General features: G+C 42.7%; 2 protein-coding genes across 2 annotated transcripts; both read right to left on the reverse strand.

Moving 5' to 3' along the window:
- Positions 1–3,568: 3,568 nt before the first annotated feature.
- LOC135195304 (uncharacterized) lies at positions 3,569–5,341 on the reverse strand. Its single transcript, XM_064221565.1, has one exon. The coding sequence runs from the start codon at positions 5,339–5,341 to the stop codon at positions 3,569–3,571; it is 1,773 nt and encodes a 590-aa protein (XP_064077635.1).
- Positions 5,342–6,681: 1,340 nt separating this feature from the next.
- On the reverse strand, positions 6,682–7,065 carry LOC135195305 (uncharacterized). The gene has a single exon (XM_064221566.1). It carries the CDS (start codon positions 7,063–7,065, stop codon positions 6,682–6,684), a length of 384 nt encoding a protein of 127 aa, XP_064077636.1.
- Positions 7,066–18,979: the final 11,914 nt, after the last annotated feature.

Genomic DNA, 18,979 nt, shown 5'->3' on the forward strand with positions numbered 1-18,979 from the left:
AATACAATATCTGTAAACAAATTTCGATATTTTTCTAACCACGCCATGGACAATGTATAACAGAGCTATAAAATGGTATGGTATCCAGGAGTGTGTGGAGACTCATTCAAGCCTTCTTTGAAAAAGTTAAAATTTTGAGTTTTTTTTTTTTCTTTGACCACTTGTTTCAGAGTTCCCATCTAGCAAGATTCCCCCCCCCCCCCCCCCCCCCTACTTTTACTTTTTACTTTACGTTTATATGAAACGAACTTTAGTGACGTTTTCGCATTGGCACTTGCTAAATGAAAAAAAATTAAGAGTTGTTATAAAAGATAAATCTATCTTGAGCCATACAAGAGCCATACATAACTCCTTACTGTAAGTATTAGCAATGCAAAGCTCCCTGTGCAGAGGACAGAACCGCGCCAATTAACAAGCTAGGTCTAGGAGCTCGCATCCATAGGTTTGAAGTCCGTTGCTCTTTTGTAGTGTAATCTTTCTTCCGGTACGTGTAAATAACAAATGGTCATACAATACCATACAATCATTATTATTACATAAAACGACGCCTCAACGACTTCTTTCACAGACTTATTACATTCAAGAGTAGCGAAACAGATTTTCAAGTGTGATTACAACGAAGTATGTTTGTTGGGCATAATTATTTTTTCTATAGACTACTGTAATTGCGTAGGTTCAGGTTCATTAACTCTTGTACTTACAGCTATTAAGGGTTTTGTTTTGCATTGTCTTTTCTTAGCATGCATAGTTTATACAAAAAGGAATTATTTTTTTCTACAAACATATTTTGTTTACTCATATTTTAAAGGGTTATTCGATGACATGTACCCGTTACGGTATGGTAAAATCAAAGATAACAAACCAGAAAAAGGAGTTAAAATCATTGTTGACATTAGATAATGCATTTCCTTTCTTAGTGAAAAAAAAAAATGAGTTGCATTCGCACATTTATGACCTTAGGGAACATTCTACTTTTTGCATTTTTACATCAATTGGACTTCAAAAGATAAAATGAGAGGACACGAATTTCCGAATAAACAATCTGTCAAATGGTTGAACAGTTATTTTGTTTTTAACTTATTTTTTCACAGGAATATAAATCGGAGTTACTGTAATTAATGGTTCATGCTTACCGACAGCGGAAAGCTAACGGTAAGCTTAAGTTCTAAATACTTTATAAAAATGTGAAAAAGAGAGACTTATAACTGTTGTATTTTCCAGTCGTTATCTCGTAACCCATTTTCTGGCAGCAAGATTGATGTATTCTAACAGTTAGTTGTGAATTCTGGCTTATGACATTTAAGGAAAAGATTTTGGTAGTCTAGGATTTTCCTGTCCTAGGACCCTTTGACATTGGCAAAGTAGAACTACTGAAATAAGCTGCGAGAACCTATTTAAAAGAGTGCAGGACCTAAAGCTGAATTTTTCTTGTACGGTGATGGATAATTTTACAGCCTGTCTTATCAAAGTTATATACAAACGAGGTGAAAAAGAATGACTGCAATGTATTTCATCATTACTTGGTCCCGGTAGGGAGTTAGTTTTATCATTGCACCTCACTTAGTGCTTGTAGGCATTACTTATGGTTCTTGGTAGCGTCCCTTCGGCCACTGACTGCTACCCCTTCATTCCTTTTACTGTACTCCCGTTCATATTCTCTTTCTTCCATCTTACTTTTCAACCTCTAAACAAAAATTTTTTTTTTTTCAGTGCAAATGCGAGGTATCCCTCCTTTTAAACCCTTTTACCCTGAATTTCCTGTTCAGCGGTTAATGACCTCATAGGTCCCAGCGTTTGGCCTTAAGCCTAAATTTTAGATTACACTCCATTCTATTCCATCATCACTTCGTCGAAGCTCAGGAGTAAATAGAATGTTATCTTAGCTCGCGACACGAGGAAAGGTTTGTTTTCACCGGTAGACCAATCCTTGACGGTGTTCGCACGAACTATGCAAAATACAAAGTATGTCTGAGCTTGTACGTTCAGCACTATACGGTTAGTTTTTTCTCATGAAATGTATAATATGTATATGAAAGATAACCCTCTGTTCGTAAGTCGGAAATAATTGCCTTCCTTCTTTGCCAAAACGGTCACGGGTTGTGAAAGTTGACGACTGTGGAAAATTTGTTTCGCTCAGTGGGAAGATCGAAGGAATATACTCTACAAAATTACAAGGGTAATTCCTTCCACTGAGTGTTCTCTAGTAGTAATTTAGTAACTGGTATAAAACGGGCTGTTAAGCACACAATTCTTCCGTGCGCCTAACGTGTTTTCAGACTTGTGCCAGAAAATCCAAAGGATTAATAATTGCTTGGTAAGCTTAAGTAGGCTAGTTAAATTCCGGTAAAAGTAATTCAGGTAAATGCAATTAATCTAAATAGGACTATGAATAAATCAAACCAAGGCCATAAAATTCCCAGGGTAGTTCAGTTTGGTCCCAGAATTCTATTAAGTTCCGACCCGGTTAAAGTAAAATTAAAGTAAACTAATCCCGAATAGTAATGCTAAGTAAACAGACAGACCTAATTTCGACTAAAATTTATTACTGCGCCCATATAATATATAATAAGCCTTTGTAAAATATTCAATCTGAGTCTATGCCTAATTAATTCTCACTAACTCCAATATTACAATAGCCTAACTATGTAAAAGGGCTTAAAATTTAGTCAAGGTGAAGAAAACAGTGTATTACGTCTTGAATAAGTAAGTTAAGTTAAATACGTAAGTTAAACGTTAAAAGACGAAACCGCTTCCTAACGAAAAGACCGTTGGTTCAAATCAGCCGTCCAATAATGGCGGTCTAGTCTTTGTGGAAAATTAGTATTTTGACCTACCTTCAAGTTAACCCAGTTTGGACACACTCTTAATTCACGTGTAAACTAAAAACAAATCCTATACATTTAATCAGCAAACCCAGCGACCTCTAATCGCATTCGTGGAAATAAATTGGTACGTTGATAAGAAATGTTATTCCACTTACCGAATTTTCCGTCGACCGATCAGTGACGAAGGCTGTTAAAAGTTTTGGTTGCAGATAAGGATTTTGGATAGGATTGGAGGTTTTAGGATAGGTACAAACAGGAAAGGAGATCATACAAACCAATTATTCAAAGGGTTATGAATTTCTAAAACCCTACACTACGTAAATTAAACTTAAAAGAGCGAAGTCGCCGACCTAGTTGTCGCCTTCTTCGCTCGCCGTCCGTTTGAACAAGGCCCAAAAAACCCGCGCCCGACCTAATCCTACCCCTTGAAAAGGCCTATGTCAGGTCAATGGTTCTTATCACTCCCCAAATCAATTAAATAATTTCTTAAATAATTTGAAGGGACAGTTAAATCTATTTATTAAATCTATCTATCAAATATTTTAAATGCTAAGTAAAGTTAATCAAGTTATTCAAAATATAATATTAATTTTTCTGCAGAGCTTATACTAAAGAAAATGGGGTATAATTACTTTGTAGCTCTTAGCAGTGACTTCGTTAAAGGTTAGAAAATGTATATGTACAAATAAATTTACAACATCCTCCCGGGGGAGATAACACAAAACACACAGTTTTGTGTTAGGTTAAACAGCTTCATCATTAATCAACTGCTGTAAGAATCGCCTCGAGTTGGTGGCGGCTCTTCTCTTCGGTCTCTCTTCTGCTTGATAGCCTTCAGAATTTTGACTGTCTCCTAAATTTTTCTCCGCAGCTTCTACAGTATACATATCCTCTGGCTTAGAGACCTCCAGCGGGTAAAGTTTGTCAACTGACCTAGTTGTCTCTCCATTGCTGGTCTGTAGCTTCACAACTCTGACCAGTCCATCAGAGCTGGGCATCAGCTGAATGACCCTTGCCAATTTCCACATGCAACGAGGGGTTTCATTATGCACTAACACCACATCTCCTACTTTAATCTTGGTTTGGAACGGTTGGGTTGGATCCCCGTTGAAATAGTGTCTATCTCTCAGGGACTGCAAGTATTCCTTCTCCCACTGTTCTTGGAATGCATGTATTACCTGAGATACAAACTTGAATCTCTCATTACATAGTTTGTGGTCAAGCTCAAAATCTGGGTCATTCAGGTAGTCCCGGTCTATGGTAGTGGGTAACGAGTTTAACCGGTAGCCATACAACAGGTGAGAAGGGGTAAGGGCATCGACGGTATCTGGAGATGTAGCATCCACATATGTAAGAGGTCTATTGTTAATACGACGCTCTATCTCAGTGACAATGGTATTCAGTTCATCAGAATTAATCCTCTTTTTGAATATAGCTTTCTTTAGTGCTGATTTCACACTGCCAACCATCCTCTCATAGAAGCCTCCTTGATGGGGTGCCCTAGGTGTGATGAATGTCCATTTACAATTTTCCCTAGTCAGTGTGGACTGTACGTCAGTGTCATCATACAAGGACTGAATCAAGGAAGAACCAGTTTTGAAGTTAGTGGCGTTGTCAGAAATCATTCGACGAGGGCAAGATCTTCGTGCAGTGAATCGCCTGAAAGAATTGAGAAAAGCAGTGCTGGTTAAGTCTTTTACCACTTCCAGGTGACAAGCTCGTGTTGAGGTACAAGTGAATACGACTATGTAAACCTTGTCTAGTTCTTTAGTGGCTGGATTGCAGATAAGAATTTGTCCAGTCAAATCTACTCCGGTCACCTCAAATGGCCGGAGACTGTTCACTCTGCAAGCCGGTAGAGGTGGCGGAGGAGGCCTGCGCAATGCAGGTCCTTCCAGACGGTTACATAGGTGACACTTCGTTTTCATCTTCTTGACACACTGTCTCAGTCTTGGTATCCAGTATTCTTCTCTCACCTTGCAAATTGTGTCTTGAACGCCTGCATGAAGAACATTTTCATGTGCTTGAATGACTATAAGTCCAGTCAAAGGAGAATTTGGAGGTAAAAGCAGAGGAAATTTACTGCTATATGGAAGGTGGTCCGCATTTTGTAGTCTCCCAGTGCATCGCAAAAGTCCATTCTCATCCAGGAACAAGCCTAGGCTTTTAATTCTGGCTGGAATTTTGTGGGAATTCTTGTTAAGGTATGACAACTCCTCTGGGAAATACTGACTCTGTGTGAAGCCAATAAGAATTCGTAATGCTTCTGAGTTCTGTACTTCGACATTTTCAGAGTTTGCGGGTCCAGAGTTCTTAGTTTTACGATTCCCAATGGTACGTTTAAGGAGCCTAGTGAACTTAATTACTAGCTTAGTGACATTTATAAGTTTAGGAAGGGAAGCGAACCTACGGATCTCTATGGGACAAGTAGCTTCTTCACTGACAACTGTAGTTAAAACTTCTTCAGGTGTTTCAGGTGGGTAGCATGTAGATACATCTGCCTGTTCTGGCCACATCTCTGGGTTCGGGAGCCAACTTGGGCCATGGAACCAAATTTGACTTTTCTTAAACTGCCGCATGGAAATTCCTCTAGAGACAAGGCTCTGTGGGTTGTCTTCACCAGGTACATAGAGGTACTTCACTCAGTGACCTGACTTATCTCATTCACCCTGTTGCGGACATAGATGTTTTTAGATTTGTTGTTCTGAATCCAGTGTAGGGCAACTTTACTGTCAGACCATATGACAGTGTCAGTAATCTTGACACCATCGGTAGTGAAAACGGTTCTGAGGTAGTCAGCTATTTTGACTGCACTATAGTTGGCAGTCAGCTCAAGTTGTGGTATGCTTTTCTTTTTGAGAGGGCGACTCTTGCTTTAGAGAAAACTAGGTTCGCACCTGCGTGTTGGTCCATCAAATAGGCTGCAGCCCCATAGGCCTTTTCACTAGCATCACAGAATACGTGAAGAGAGTAGTTGGTCCCTCTGTTGGCTGTGAAGCGTGGGAATTCCTGGTATGATATGTTCTCGAGGTCTTTCTTGATCTTCGACCACTGTTCTTGAAGTTCTGGTGGCAAACATCATCCCACCTTTTTAGTAGTTTCCAGATCTTTTGCATAAGAACTTTGGCTCGTACAATTATGGGAGCAAACAATCCTAGAGGGTCAAATACTTTTGAAAGGTTGCTCAAAAGTAGCCGTTTGGTAAGCGGAGCTTCCTCAAAGGTAGGGGGTTTTATGCTTAAGTGGTCAGTCTTGTAGTTCCAATGAAGTCCTAGAACTTTGACAAGATCTGAGCCTTCTGTTGTTCCATCACCTTCTTGTTTTACCCATTTCGTTGAAGGTTGGGTCATTACTGATCCATTCTCTTAAAGGCATTCCGGCATCTGACAGGACTTTCTTTGCAACCTTGTAAAGGCTGTAGAGGCTGACTGTTGTTGGTAAGGAACCAATTAAGTTGTCCACATAAAATTTGGTCATGAGGAAACTAACTTCAGGTGAAGTGGGGTAGGTTTCAAAGTGATGTTGCAAGGCTGACTGGAGTAAAAAAGGCGAGCAGGTGGCTCCAAAGAGAACTGATCTAAACCTATAGGCTTGAAGGTCCTTTTCATTGTTAAGATCTTTTAGCCAAATGAAACGTGTATAATCACGATCCCTAGGTTGGAGACCTACCCGTAAGAAGGCTTTGCTGATGTCTGCCGATACCGCAAATGGGTCGAGACGGAATTTCAACAACAAGTCGGTTAAATGACTAGTCAAGGATGGGCCAGAGTATACGCAATCATTCAGGGCTAGGGGCCTGCTTGTCCATCCGGGCACTTGCATCAAATACAATACGAATGGGCGTTGTAGTGAATCCTTAATCATAGGTAAATGGGGTAAATAATGGACATTTGTCCGGTTTGCAATTTTGGTCTTCTTCTGGCACTGTTTCAATGAAGCCGAGAGACAGTTGTTCTTTGATGATCTGGTCATAAATTTCCAGATACTTATTAGTTTGTTTCAGCTTGTGAATAGTACTGTTCAGTCTTTTCCTCGAGAGTGCTAAGTTGGTAGGGAGTTGTTTCTTATCGACTTTCCAGGGGAGAGATACCTCATATCGTCCTTCAACCATATTGATGGAATTCTTGAATTCTTCCAGCACAAATTTATCCTCAGGTGACATATCTTGATCAACGATTCCGACTGATTCTAGGGTCCAAAGCTGTTGGATGGGGTCTTCAGCAAATTTGCTATCAGACATCTCAAGTGGTTATCTCTAGAGCAGCTTTGGAAGGTTCATCAACTGCTAGTCTCATTACAGTTACAGAATGAGCACTGATAGGGGTGTCATTACTAGGCAGTTTACATTTCCAGCGACCAGATATCCTAAGGAGGACTTAATCAGGTTCACTCCGTTTGCTTGTGGAGAATGGATAAAGTCAAAGTAGTGATCTATGCCAACAAGCAGTTTCACCTGGTCAATCTGACTACTTGACAAGTTAGGATCAGCTAGGGTGACATTCTGGCTCTTCAGTTCAGACACTATCTTACAGAGTCCACGAGGCCTAGCGCTCTGAGGTAGTTTAGGTACGACAATAGCCTTTAAAGTTACAAGGCTGTCATCGTTTACCCTGACAGGTACAGTGACCGTACTATATTCTCTAGGTTCTTTGGTATCCCAGAACCCACTGATGCTCAGCTGGACAGGATTGTCTCGTACAAGTTTACACTCTTCCACTGCCTCTTGTGTGATGAAGGTGCGTTGTGCCCCAGAATCAAACAGTGATCTAAGTTCCTTGGTGTTGCCTGAGGGCGGACACACCACTTTCATTAAGGCGGTAGGGAGAATTCCACTTGTTTGTGACTTTAAGTCTTTGTCACTGTCATTGTCTCCACAATAGTTCACAGCAGAGACCTCAGTTGAGGAGTCAGGGCACAATGCTGAATGGTGTAGTCCAGTTTTACACGACAGACATTTGTGGAACTTCACCAGACAATCGGTTGTCTTATGGTTAGGTGAAGTGCATTTCACGCAACGATTTTTGTGCGGTAAGTCCTTGAAATGCGCTCTTGCGTGGTCTTGTAAATGTCACACTGGTAGGCTTTGTGTTTCTGGTCTATCACAGAATACACAACTTTGAGTTCTAGCGGTCTTATTAGGCTGTCCTGGAGTGACAGAAATACTCAGATTCGTAACTTCGTTTTTCTTAGGTGTGTAAGAACTAACCTGAGTTTTGGTCTGATACCTGGTCTATTGGAACTTTGGTTAGGCTTGGGTTTTCTATGGGAGTAATCCTTGTTCTTATCCCTGGGTTCAAAAATCCAAGGAAGACAAGGTCAGGATTATCTTTCCTAGCCCCTCTCTAATATCTAGGAGTGAGGGGTAGTCCTGTCCACACTTGTTTTGGATTTCTTTCACCTTGCCAGGTAGTTTTTGAAAAACTAGAGGTCCAAGCGTCCAGGTACAGTGATCCGAATTAGGTTTGTTTCTTTCTATGCCTCTAACATATTGTTCAAGTTTAGTCCAGAAGCCACGTAGTGAATCCAGGTCTGCAGAAGGTTTAGGCAGGCCTGCTAGTTGACAAATTAGAAATGAGATTATTTTCTCTGGATTAGCATAAGTTTTCTTCAACAGGTCAATGGCGTCTAAATAGTTTTCATTCGTGACAAGAATATTTCTAATCAGAGTTAGAGCTTCACCCTTCAAACATCCCTTCAGGTAATTAAATTTGTCAACAGCTCTCAAGTCTGGACGAGAGTGAACGTTAGACTCGAAAACATCCCAAAAAGGGGGCCATTCTCCATCGGTCCCTTCAAATTCCGGTAGTGATAAAGACGGCAACTTAACCTTATGCCATGGCCTAAACTCTGTTGCAATACTCCTCTGGGGTTTGGCTTCCATGCAAATGATTTTTAGTTTCTCCAAAACTTCAGTGCTCTCTGTGATGACTTGGTTGGCATGACGCCGCTTTGTAGTGAGCTGTGTTCTATCAGGGTCTTGCTCAGAGAACCCTTCTTCTCCAAGTTGAACTAAGTACTTAAAGTTGAGTTCTTCATACTTCTTTATTTGAGACTCTAGCCTAAGACGATATGTCTCCAAGGTCGAGGACTCAACATCACTTGCCCTTTGAATCAAGTCCACAGCAGTTGTGCACAAATCCTTGCAGTTTTCCTCATAAAGTCGGAGGGAATAGGCTAATTGTGTCGCAGACATTTTATGAGTTTAAAAGGTAACAAGACAAAAAATCCCTGGACAACAACACAGGCCTTAAAACATCCCGCTGGGGATACCAATCTTCCTTTGTGGAAAATTTGTTTCGCTCAGTGGGAAGATCGAAGGAATATACTCTACAAAATTACAAGGGTAATTCCTTCCACTGAGTGTTCTCTAGTAGTAATTTAGTAACTGGTATAAAACGGGCTGTTAAGCACACAATTCTTCCGTGCGCCTAACGTGTTTTCAGACTTGTGCCAGAAAATCCAAAGGATTAATAATTGCTTGGTAAGCTTAAGTAGGCTAGTTAAATTCCGGTAAAAGTAATTCAGGTAAATGCAATTAATCTAAATAGGACTATGAATAAATCAAACCAAGGCCATAAAATTCCCAGGGTAGTTCAGTTTGGTCCCAGAATTCTATTAAGTTCCGACCCGGTTAAAGTAAAATTAAAGTAAACTAATCCCGAATAGTAATGCTAAGTAAACAGACAGACCTAATTTCGACTAAATTTATTACTGCGCCCATATAATTATATAAGCCTTTGTAAAATTATTCAATCTGAGTCTATGCCTAATTAATTCTCACTAACTCCAATATTACAATAGCCTAACTATGTAAAAGGGCTTAAAATTTAGTCAAGGTGAAGAAAACAGTGTATTACGTCTTGAATAAGTAAGTTAAGTTAAATACGTAAGTTAAACGTTAAAAGACGAAACCGCTTCCTAACGAAAAGACCGTTGGTTCAAATCAGCCGTCCAATAATGGCGGTCTAGTCTTTGTGGAAAATTAGTATTTTGACCTACCTTCAAGTTAACCCAGTTTGGACACACACCTCTTAATTCACGTGTAAACTAAAAACAAATCCTATACATTTAATCAGCAAACCCAGCGACCTCTAATCGCATTCGTGGAAATAAATTGGTACGTTGATAAGAAATGTTATTCCACTTACCGAATTTTCCGTCGACCGATCAGTGACGAAGGCTGTTAAAAGTTTTGGTTGCAGATAAGGATTTTGGATAGGATGAGGTTTTAGGATAGGTACAAACAGGAAAGGAGATCATACAAACCAATTATTCAAAGGGTTATGAATTTCTAAAACCCTACACTACGTAAATTAAACTTAAAAGAGCGAAGTCGCCGACCTAGTTGTCGCCTTCTTCGCTCGCCGTCCGTTTGAACAAGGCCCAAAAACCCGCGCCCGACCTAATCCTACCCCTTGAAAAGGCCTATGTCAGGTCAATGGTTCTTATCACTCCCCAAATCAATTAAATAATTTCTTAAATAATTTGAAGGGACAGTTAAATCTATTTATTAAATCTATCTATCAAATATTTTAAATGCTAAGTAAAGTTAATCAAGTTATTCAAAATATAATATTAATTTTTCTGCAGAGCTTATACTAAAGAAAATGGGGTATAATTACTTTGTAGCTCTTAGCAGTGACTTCGTTAAAGGTTAGAAAATGTATATGTACAAATAAATTTACAACAACGACTGTTACTTCTTTTATTTGAGTAATGAAGTTAATTGTTCTACAATATGAAATTATTAGTCCGAGATATTAAGGGGCCGGGAAAGAGTTGTAAATATGTGAGGTTAAAACTGAGCACATCGTGTGGCTAAGGAAAAGTGGTCCCAATGTCATGAAGTTTCAGTGTTATGTAAAAGATATACATTTTTATTTATTTGCGATGGAAGGCAGTTACAGTTTAAGAGCGAAAGTGAAGATACTTTATACTGAAGTGTGATCAACCTGATCTTCGATGTCCGTTTTCGCCTACCGTAAGGGAAAGCCTTGACTCGACAAGCCTAAGATTGCCTCCACAAGCATACGTCACCTGGCGAAAGCAGTGAAGAGAGGGACAAAGACGCCCTGCACTAACAGAATCGACGAGGACGTCCTCGTCAGCCACCACAGGGGCTGCCCCGTCGTGGTCGTCCTCCCAGGTCCTGTTCAGCCCCTCGACCGGAATCGATAGATCACAGTCGTTTCTGACCTCTGACTCAACGCTCTTCCTCTCAAGGTCCTGTTCCGGAGAGAAGCCTATGGCCGGGCGCTGCTTACGTGCGAGAGTCACACTCAAGCCCTTCAGGTGGACGCCCGGAGTGCAGCAGTCGTCCTTGAAGCGAGTGGGTGGCGGCGAATTAGCGGCTTTGAGACAGCCAACCGGCATGGCTGCGCTGCGGTTTTGTAGAAAAGCTTGGGAGACTTTGATTTTCCGCTCTGATCTTTATGAATATGAAATGTCTAAGATAATAAAACGAATATATGTAATAAATTATATAAATATTATATAAATATGTATGTGTAAAACTGTGCCATGAGAAGTTGGAGTAGAGGAGAAAAGATGCATTGGCATAAATGGGTCTAGATGCAGTATAGGAGTTGCTGAGGATGCATAATGCAGAATGTTGTCTAGGGTATTTAGATTATAAGTAAACCCAAAATATTTAGCAGATACACTGGTTTGGCCATTTGATATTTTTAAATATGTAACTGACCTGGCAGTTATATACATAGCTATATTCTCTGATGTCATGATGTCACGACAGACTTTTTCGAAACTCGCGGCAATCGCCGACCGTCGGTCAGGTGATCGTTACCTGTACGCCCTCTAGATAGTTACCTGGAGACCCCATATTTTCTGTCGCCCAAGCCGGCAAAACTTCGTTGTTGTGGGTGCCCCTCGATAGGTCTTTCGTACTCGCTAGAGTATTTCATTGTTGGGTGAAGTATTTTATTGGCTTTCGCTGTTGTTGACTTGGATTGATTTTGGATTTGTTTTTGGATTACTCAATTAACAATGTCGGACTCGGGAGTTGTGTATAGAGTCTGCTGTAAAGGGAGGTGTAGGGTTAGAATTCCCAAAGCTTCTCTTGATCCCCACACACTTTGTGTGAATTGTAGGGGTAGAATTTGCACTTTTGAGAATAGATGTGATGAGTGCTTGATTTGATGATAAGGAGTGGAATGGAGTTGGACAAGTATGTCCGTAAGCTCGAGAGAGATAGAATTAGAAGAACTAAGAGTTCCCTTTCCCGTTCATCAACGAATCAGGAAGTGGTAGATAATCCCATAGTTCCTTCCCCTGCTCCTTCTGAGCGTAATTTAGTAGAAGTAGCAGCTCCCGAACCTGTCTCCGAGTCGGGGGCGAAGGACTCAACCTTTGCAGGTATTCAAGCAGTGCTTGAAAAGATGGGACAACAGATTGCCTCTCTTACTGAGCAGGGCAATCGCACTTGGACTGTCGTAAGTGCTTTAAGTGCAGGTGCTAAAGTCAGTGTAATTGATAAGTTTAGTGTTAGTGACAGTGTAGTGGAGGGTGCGTCCGATCGGTCCTGGTCGCGCTCCTAGACCCAGACCTCTTACAAGCTCCGGACCCATGGGAGACGTAAAGTCGAAAGTCTAAGGGAGGCGAGAGGCTCTAGTGTCTGGTCGGGCGTGCCCTCAAACAAACCTGCTGACGCTTCCAAGGTTGCTTCAGACAGCCGTAGAAAAGGCGCGTCGGTGTGTTTGGTTCGTCATCCGATGACGTCTCCCCGCGTCGAGGATGGCGACACTCTACTTCCTCTCGTCCTCTCAAGAGGAAATTACCTCGTGTTTGTGAGGTCTCATCAGATGAGCAACTGCCGGGCTGCAGTCACTGGAGTTCTCCGGAGAAGTTTTCGTCATCAGAAGCCTCGCCAGCTAAACAGAGCAAGACAGCGCTTTCGATGCACGCTCCTCTTCCTCCTTCTACTTGGAGGATTTACCTAGGAAGCTTCCTACCAAGCGTCCTCAGGAAGCCTTAGAAGGATAGACTCCTCCGGCTGCAGTTCGTGCGGGCGAACCTGACGAGTTACCCTCTCCCTCGAGGGACAATGAAGCCAAGAATATGCTGCAAGATATGCAACAGCAGCTGTCTGTACTTATGGAAAAGCTGCAAGAACCCTAGCGTCGGTCTGACGCCCCGGGAGTGATGAAGACTTCGCCAAGAACACAGACAACCAGGACACTTCCGATTTACTCGGACATGACGCTTCCGAGCGTGACGCCAGCGCGCGTAAGAGCAAAGAGCGTGACGCCAGCGCGCGTAAGAGCAAAGAGCGTGACGCCAGCGCGCGTAAGAGCAAAGAGCGTGACGCCAGAGCGCGTGAGAGAGAAGGACGTGACGCCAACGCTCGTAAGCATGACGCTTCGGCGGTTTCTGCTGCCAAGGAACGCATTGAGACCAATAACGCTCCGGCTTTGGCTTTAACTACATCATCCGATGTGGAACGAGACAGAGAGAGACCTTCGGAGATGTTGGAGGTAGTTTTGGAAGAGGAGACGAAAGAACAAGTTCCTCCTTCCAACTATAAGACTCTTATGCTTCTGTTTCAAGAGCTTTTTGAAACGGATTTCAAGCCCACAGCACCTCGTTCTCCCCTGTCTCAGTTACTTCGTGGAAGAACCCAGAATAAGACTGCCTTTACTAAGATGGTTCTTTCCATTTCGGCCAAGAAAGCGCTTGCGAAGATGAACGACTGGATGAAAGAGAAAAAGGAGCGAGGCAAAACTGCTTTCGTTTTTCCTCCTGCAAGATTGGCTTCGAAATCCAGCGTTTGGTACGAGACTGGGGAAGTTCTGGGCCTGGGAGTACCTGCCTCCTCTCAGGCAGACTTCTCCAGTATCGTCGATGCCAATCGTAGACACGCCTTAACAGCAGCGAAGGTGATGTGGTCGATGCAAGAGTTCGATCATTTACTGAAGGGCGTATTTAGAGTGTTTGAGGTCCTGAACTTTCTAGACTGGTCTCCGAGTGCTCTCGCCAAGAAAGTGGAAGAGAAGGATTCAACGGACATTTCTAACCTTCTGAGTGTGATGTCTTGTATGGACAAGGCTTTACGTGATGGAACTAATGAAGTGGCAGCGATTTTCACGGCAGGGATCGTGAAGAAAAGGTCCCTTCTCTGCTCCTTTACAGCTAAATGGGTGCACACAGGTACAAAGAGCAGAGCTTTTGTTTGCCCCCTTTGCGAAATTTCTTTTCCCACAGGAGATTATTAGAGATATTGCCACTTCATTGACTCAGAAGACCACACAGGACCTAATATCGAAGGCAGCCAGTGGGGTTTTGCCTTCTTCGTTTGCGACCAAGAGAGCGAGAGAGGAGAAACAACCACAACAGTTTTTTCGAGGAAAACAGCCCCGAGGGACATCGGGAACTTCTAGAAAGCCCTCCAGAAAAGGTGGCAAGCTTCCTTCCAAAAGGAGGCCATGATCAGACAGTCCTTCAGACACAAATAGGAGCCAGGCTTTCTTTGTTTTGGGAAGCCTGGAGAGACAGAAGGGCAGACAACTGGACCCTTCAGATACTAAGGGAGGGCTACAAGATCCCTTTGTACGCCAAACCTCCATAGTTTAGATCCCCTCGACTTAACAGCGAATTACAAGGACAGCAGCAAGAGATTCGCGTTAAAAGAACAAGTAGAGCTTATGCTCTTAAAAAAGGCGATAGAACCTGTTTCACCCCAAGAGAATCCAGGGTTCTACAATCGACTGTTTTTGGTACCCAAGAGCTCAGGAGGATGGAGACCCGTTCTGGACGTCAGTGCTCTAAACGCCTTCGTCGTGAAGACGAAATTCACGATGGAGACAACGCAATCAGTGCTATCGGCGTTGAGACCGGGAGATTGGATGGTCTCATTAGACCTACAGGACGCTTATTTTCATGTCCCATCCACCCAAGCTCTCGGAAGTACCTCAGGTTCTTATTCGAAGGAAGAGTATTCCAGTTCAGGGCTCTTTGCTTCGGGCTCAGCACAGCGCCACAAATATTCACAGCTATTATGGCGAATGTAGCCAAATGGCTACACGAAGGGGGGATCCGCATTTCTCTTTATCTGGACGATTGGCTTCTCAGGGCCAACTCCAAGAAACAGTGTCTGGAGGATATGAAAATAACCCTGAACCTAGTACGGGAACTAGGGTTAGTGGTGAACCTGGAAAAGTCTCACCTGGAGCCCTCTCGCTCGATCATTTATTTAGGAGTTCTGATGAACTCTCAGGATTTTCGGGCTTCTCCCAGGAGAGACAAGACCGATGCCTGAATCGGATGCAGGAATTCCTGGGGAGACAATGTTTGGCGAGGGAATGGATGAGTCTTTTGGGGACCATTTCCTCAATCGAACAGTTCGTCTCACTGGGAAGACTACACCTCAGACCTCTGCAATTTTACCTAAACAGAAATTGGAAAAGGAAGGAACAAAGGCTTTCAGACACCTTCCCAATTTCAGCAGAGGTCAAGAAAGACTTGATGTGGTGGCTGGATCCAGCGAAGCTGGGAGAAGGAGTTTCACTTCAACAATTGAATCCACAGCTAATACTGTTCTCAGACGCATCAGACCTAGGCTGGGGAGCGACTCTGGGGAACAGGGAAATTTCGGAAGATGGAGCGAAACCGAAAGAAATTGGCATATCAACAAGAAAGAGCTGATGGCAGCTTTTCTAGCTCTTCAGGCATTCGAGGAATGTGTGGCAGACAAAGTAGTGGAAATAAGCATGGAGAACGTGACTGCTCTAGCGTATGTCAGGAAACAAGGAGACACCCACTCCTTTTCTCTGAACGAGACAGCCAAAAATCTGTTGCTATGGGCAAAGGACAGAAATATCGTCCTCCAAACGAGATTTGTACAAGGAGAATTAAATGTCAGAGCGGACCTCTTGAGCCGGAAAAATCAGGTCCTACCAACAGAATGGACTCTCAAGTTAGAGGTATGCGAATTGCTATGGAGGTTATGGGGGCAACCTTCCATAGACTTGTTTGCAACCAACAAGACAAGGAGGATGCATACGTTCTGCTCACCGGTGCCGGATCCACAAGCGGTAGCAGTAGACGCGTTCCTCATGAACTGGGAAGGACTGGATCTGTACGCCTTCCCTCCCTTCAAAGTGATACACAAAGTAGTAAAGAAGTTCGCGCAGTCCGAAGGAACCAGAATGACCCTGATAGCCCCATACTGGCCGACGCGAGACTGGTTCGCAGAGATGTTGCAGTGGCTAGTGGAAGTTCCAAGAACCCTTCCGTTGCTTCCAGATCTGCTCAGACAGCCCCACTTCAAACGGTATCACAGGAATACCCGCTCTCTTCAGCTAACTGCCTTTCGACTGTCGAAAAGCTCCTTAGAGCTAGAGGCTTTTCGCGAGAGGCAGCTAAAGCTATCGCCAGATCAAGAAGGGCTTCGACCATCAACGTCTACCAGTCGAAGTGGGAGATATTTAGAAACTGGTGTAAGAAGAAGAAGGTGTCCTCGTCCAACATCTGTGAGCCAGATCGCAGACTTCCTTCTTCACTTAAAACTTAAAGTAGGTCTAGCCACTACTACAATTAAAGGATACAGGAGCATGCTGGCGTCAGTCTTTAGACATAGAGGACTGGACTTGTCTAGGAATCAAGATCTTCATGACTTAATTAGATCTTTTGATACTACGAAACAAAAGAGTGAACAGCTACCAGGATGGAATCTGGACGTAGTACTAAGGTTTTTAATGTCTGACAAGTTTGAGCTGATCCAGGAGAGCTCCTTCAGGAATTTAACCAGGAAGACTTTTTCTAGTCGCTCTCGCTACTGCAAGGAGAGTAAGCGAGATTCAAGCTATGGACAAAAGAGTAGGAATTAGTAGATCTAAAGCGGTTTGTTCAACCACTTTAGGTTCTTAGCCAAGAATGAAACTCCATCCAATCCTTGGCCTAGGTCTTTTACGATTCCCACCCTTGGAGATTTTGCAGGTCAGGAACGTGAAAGGACTCTTTGTCCGGTAAGAGCATTACAGTGTTATCTGCACAGGTGCAAGGACGTTAGAGGGACTTTTGACAACTTATGGTGTTCCGTTAAAGATCCCAAAAGGCTCATGTCAAAGAACGCTTTAGCCTTCTTTATTAGAAGTGTGATTCAAGAAGCTCACACGGAGTGCAATGAAACGCTTTACAAGGCTTTAAATTTAAGGTAAAGGCCCATGAAGTGCGAGCAGTCTCGACGTCAATGGCGTATAGAAAGAATCAGTCCCTTAAGCCATTTTAGACGCGACATACTGGAGGAGCATCTCCGTATTTTTCTTCTTTTTATCTGAAACAAATAGAAACGGTATATGAAGACTGCAGAACCCTTGGACTGTTCGTAGCCACTGGCTCGGTGTTGGGTGAAGGAGTTGATACCTCTAATCCTACATGTTAGACCCTTGATGTTATTTTTATGGTTGTCTGTTGAAGGTTAGGGGAAAGGGAAAACCTTCAACAGTCTAGTGTATATGTGTGTTTTTTCAATCTCTGTATGCAAGGATTGGATGGTTAGGTGGTCTTTGCCTGTTTTAGCCCATGTCAAGGGCATAGGTGGTTTTGTCGCATAGAGGTCACATCCCGTCGACAAACCCCTTTGAGCTCATCAGCTGCACAGGTCACATCCCTTAGCTGGAGCTCCTAAGGAGAGCAGACTAAAGAGGCAGTACTCGTCAAGTCAGCTTCCTTAGCAGGTAAGAATCTTTAGTTACCTATCAAGCAGTTACCTTACAACGATGTTGCTGTCTCTGACCCTCCTCCAAAGGTGTCAATCAGCTATGTATATAACTGCCAGGTCAGTTACATATTTAAAAATTATATTTTTATTTTAATTTTAAGATAAATTTTTTAAATATACTTACCTGGTAGTTATATACATAGAAACCCACCCACCTCCCCTCAAGAGACTAGAGGGCGAGAAAATCTTGGGTTTCCAGGTAAACTATCTAGAGGGCGTACAGGTAACGATCACCTGACCGACGGTCGGCGATTGCCGCGAGTTTCGAAAAGTCTGTCGTGACGTCATGACGTCAGAGAATATAGCTATGTATATAACTGCCAGGTAAGTATATTTAAAAATTTATCTTAAATAAAAATATCATATTTTCGTATGTGTTAAGGCGACGAATCAGAGACATAGACAGGACTCATGGATGCCAAGTTATTAAGAGATAAAAAAAAAAAGGGGGGGGGGGGGGGGGGGGGGGGGGGGGGGGGGGGGGGGGGGTGATGCCGGCGGCGGCGGGGGGGCTTGTTACTAAAGTGTGAAGTAATAGTACGCAGATGATATCGAGCCAGTTGGGCATAGTGGGAAGTATATAACCGCAGAGGCACGAGGAAGTCTGGGAGTGTTTACAAGAGGAGGTAATTGACAGTGCTAATTCCACTTTGGCGTAACAGAGGGTAACAGGATAAGAGGAGACTAGTTGAGAGAACTGAAGTGTCTTAACAAGTCTTAAGTTGGAATGACATGTAGATGGATTGTTATGGAAACTGGATCTCTGAGGAGAACTGATTCTGTCCTTCGTGAGGAGTAAGAAGAGCTGAAATCCTGAGAAATAACGAAGATATACAACGGTTAAATAAAGTATCTTTGGGTTTTGAGAAAACTGCTCCCGTAGAGAGAATGAAAGACGTTAATTCGGAATTGTTGGGCAGGAAGTAGACGAAGACCCGGAAGTGCTGGATATACCGAGTAGAATAGGCATGAAAAAAGAAGGGCCGTAATATTACAAAAGTGCGTTCAAGTATGATGGATGTAAAAGGTGTTGTGTGAACATGGGTTTTGGGCATTGGTGATGTCCTCCTTTGTGTCGTGTATGATATGGTTGTTATCTGGGCATTAGTTTGTTTTTGACTCGGCAATTATAAGACGAATATGACAGGGAACATATTAGATGAATGTGGCAGCGACATCTTTTTTCCGTCACGGTAAACTGCTTGATGTTTATCACAGAATGATTCCTACACACGCTATATATAGCTATCACAGGTAAGTGTATTTTTATTATTGGCAAATAAACTTTATAATGTTTCCACTTTATGCACTAAAACCTGCTAAACTCCTTTGGTTTCTAGTCATGATATCCAGCAGCAGATTGCTCTAACCCTTACCACAAGAACTTGAGAAATAAGGTCTAATGGACCAAACCAGCCCA

The sequence above is a fragment of the Macrobrachium nipponense genome, chromosome 16 (genome assembly GCF_015104395.2).
Source record: "Macrobrachium nipponense isolate FS-2020 chromosome 16, ASM1510439v2, whole genome shotgun sequence".
Taxonomy (NCBI): domain Eukaryota; kingdom Metazoa; phylum Arthropoda; class Malacostraca; order Decapoda; family Palaemonidae; genus Macrobrachium; species Macrobrachium nipponense.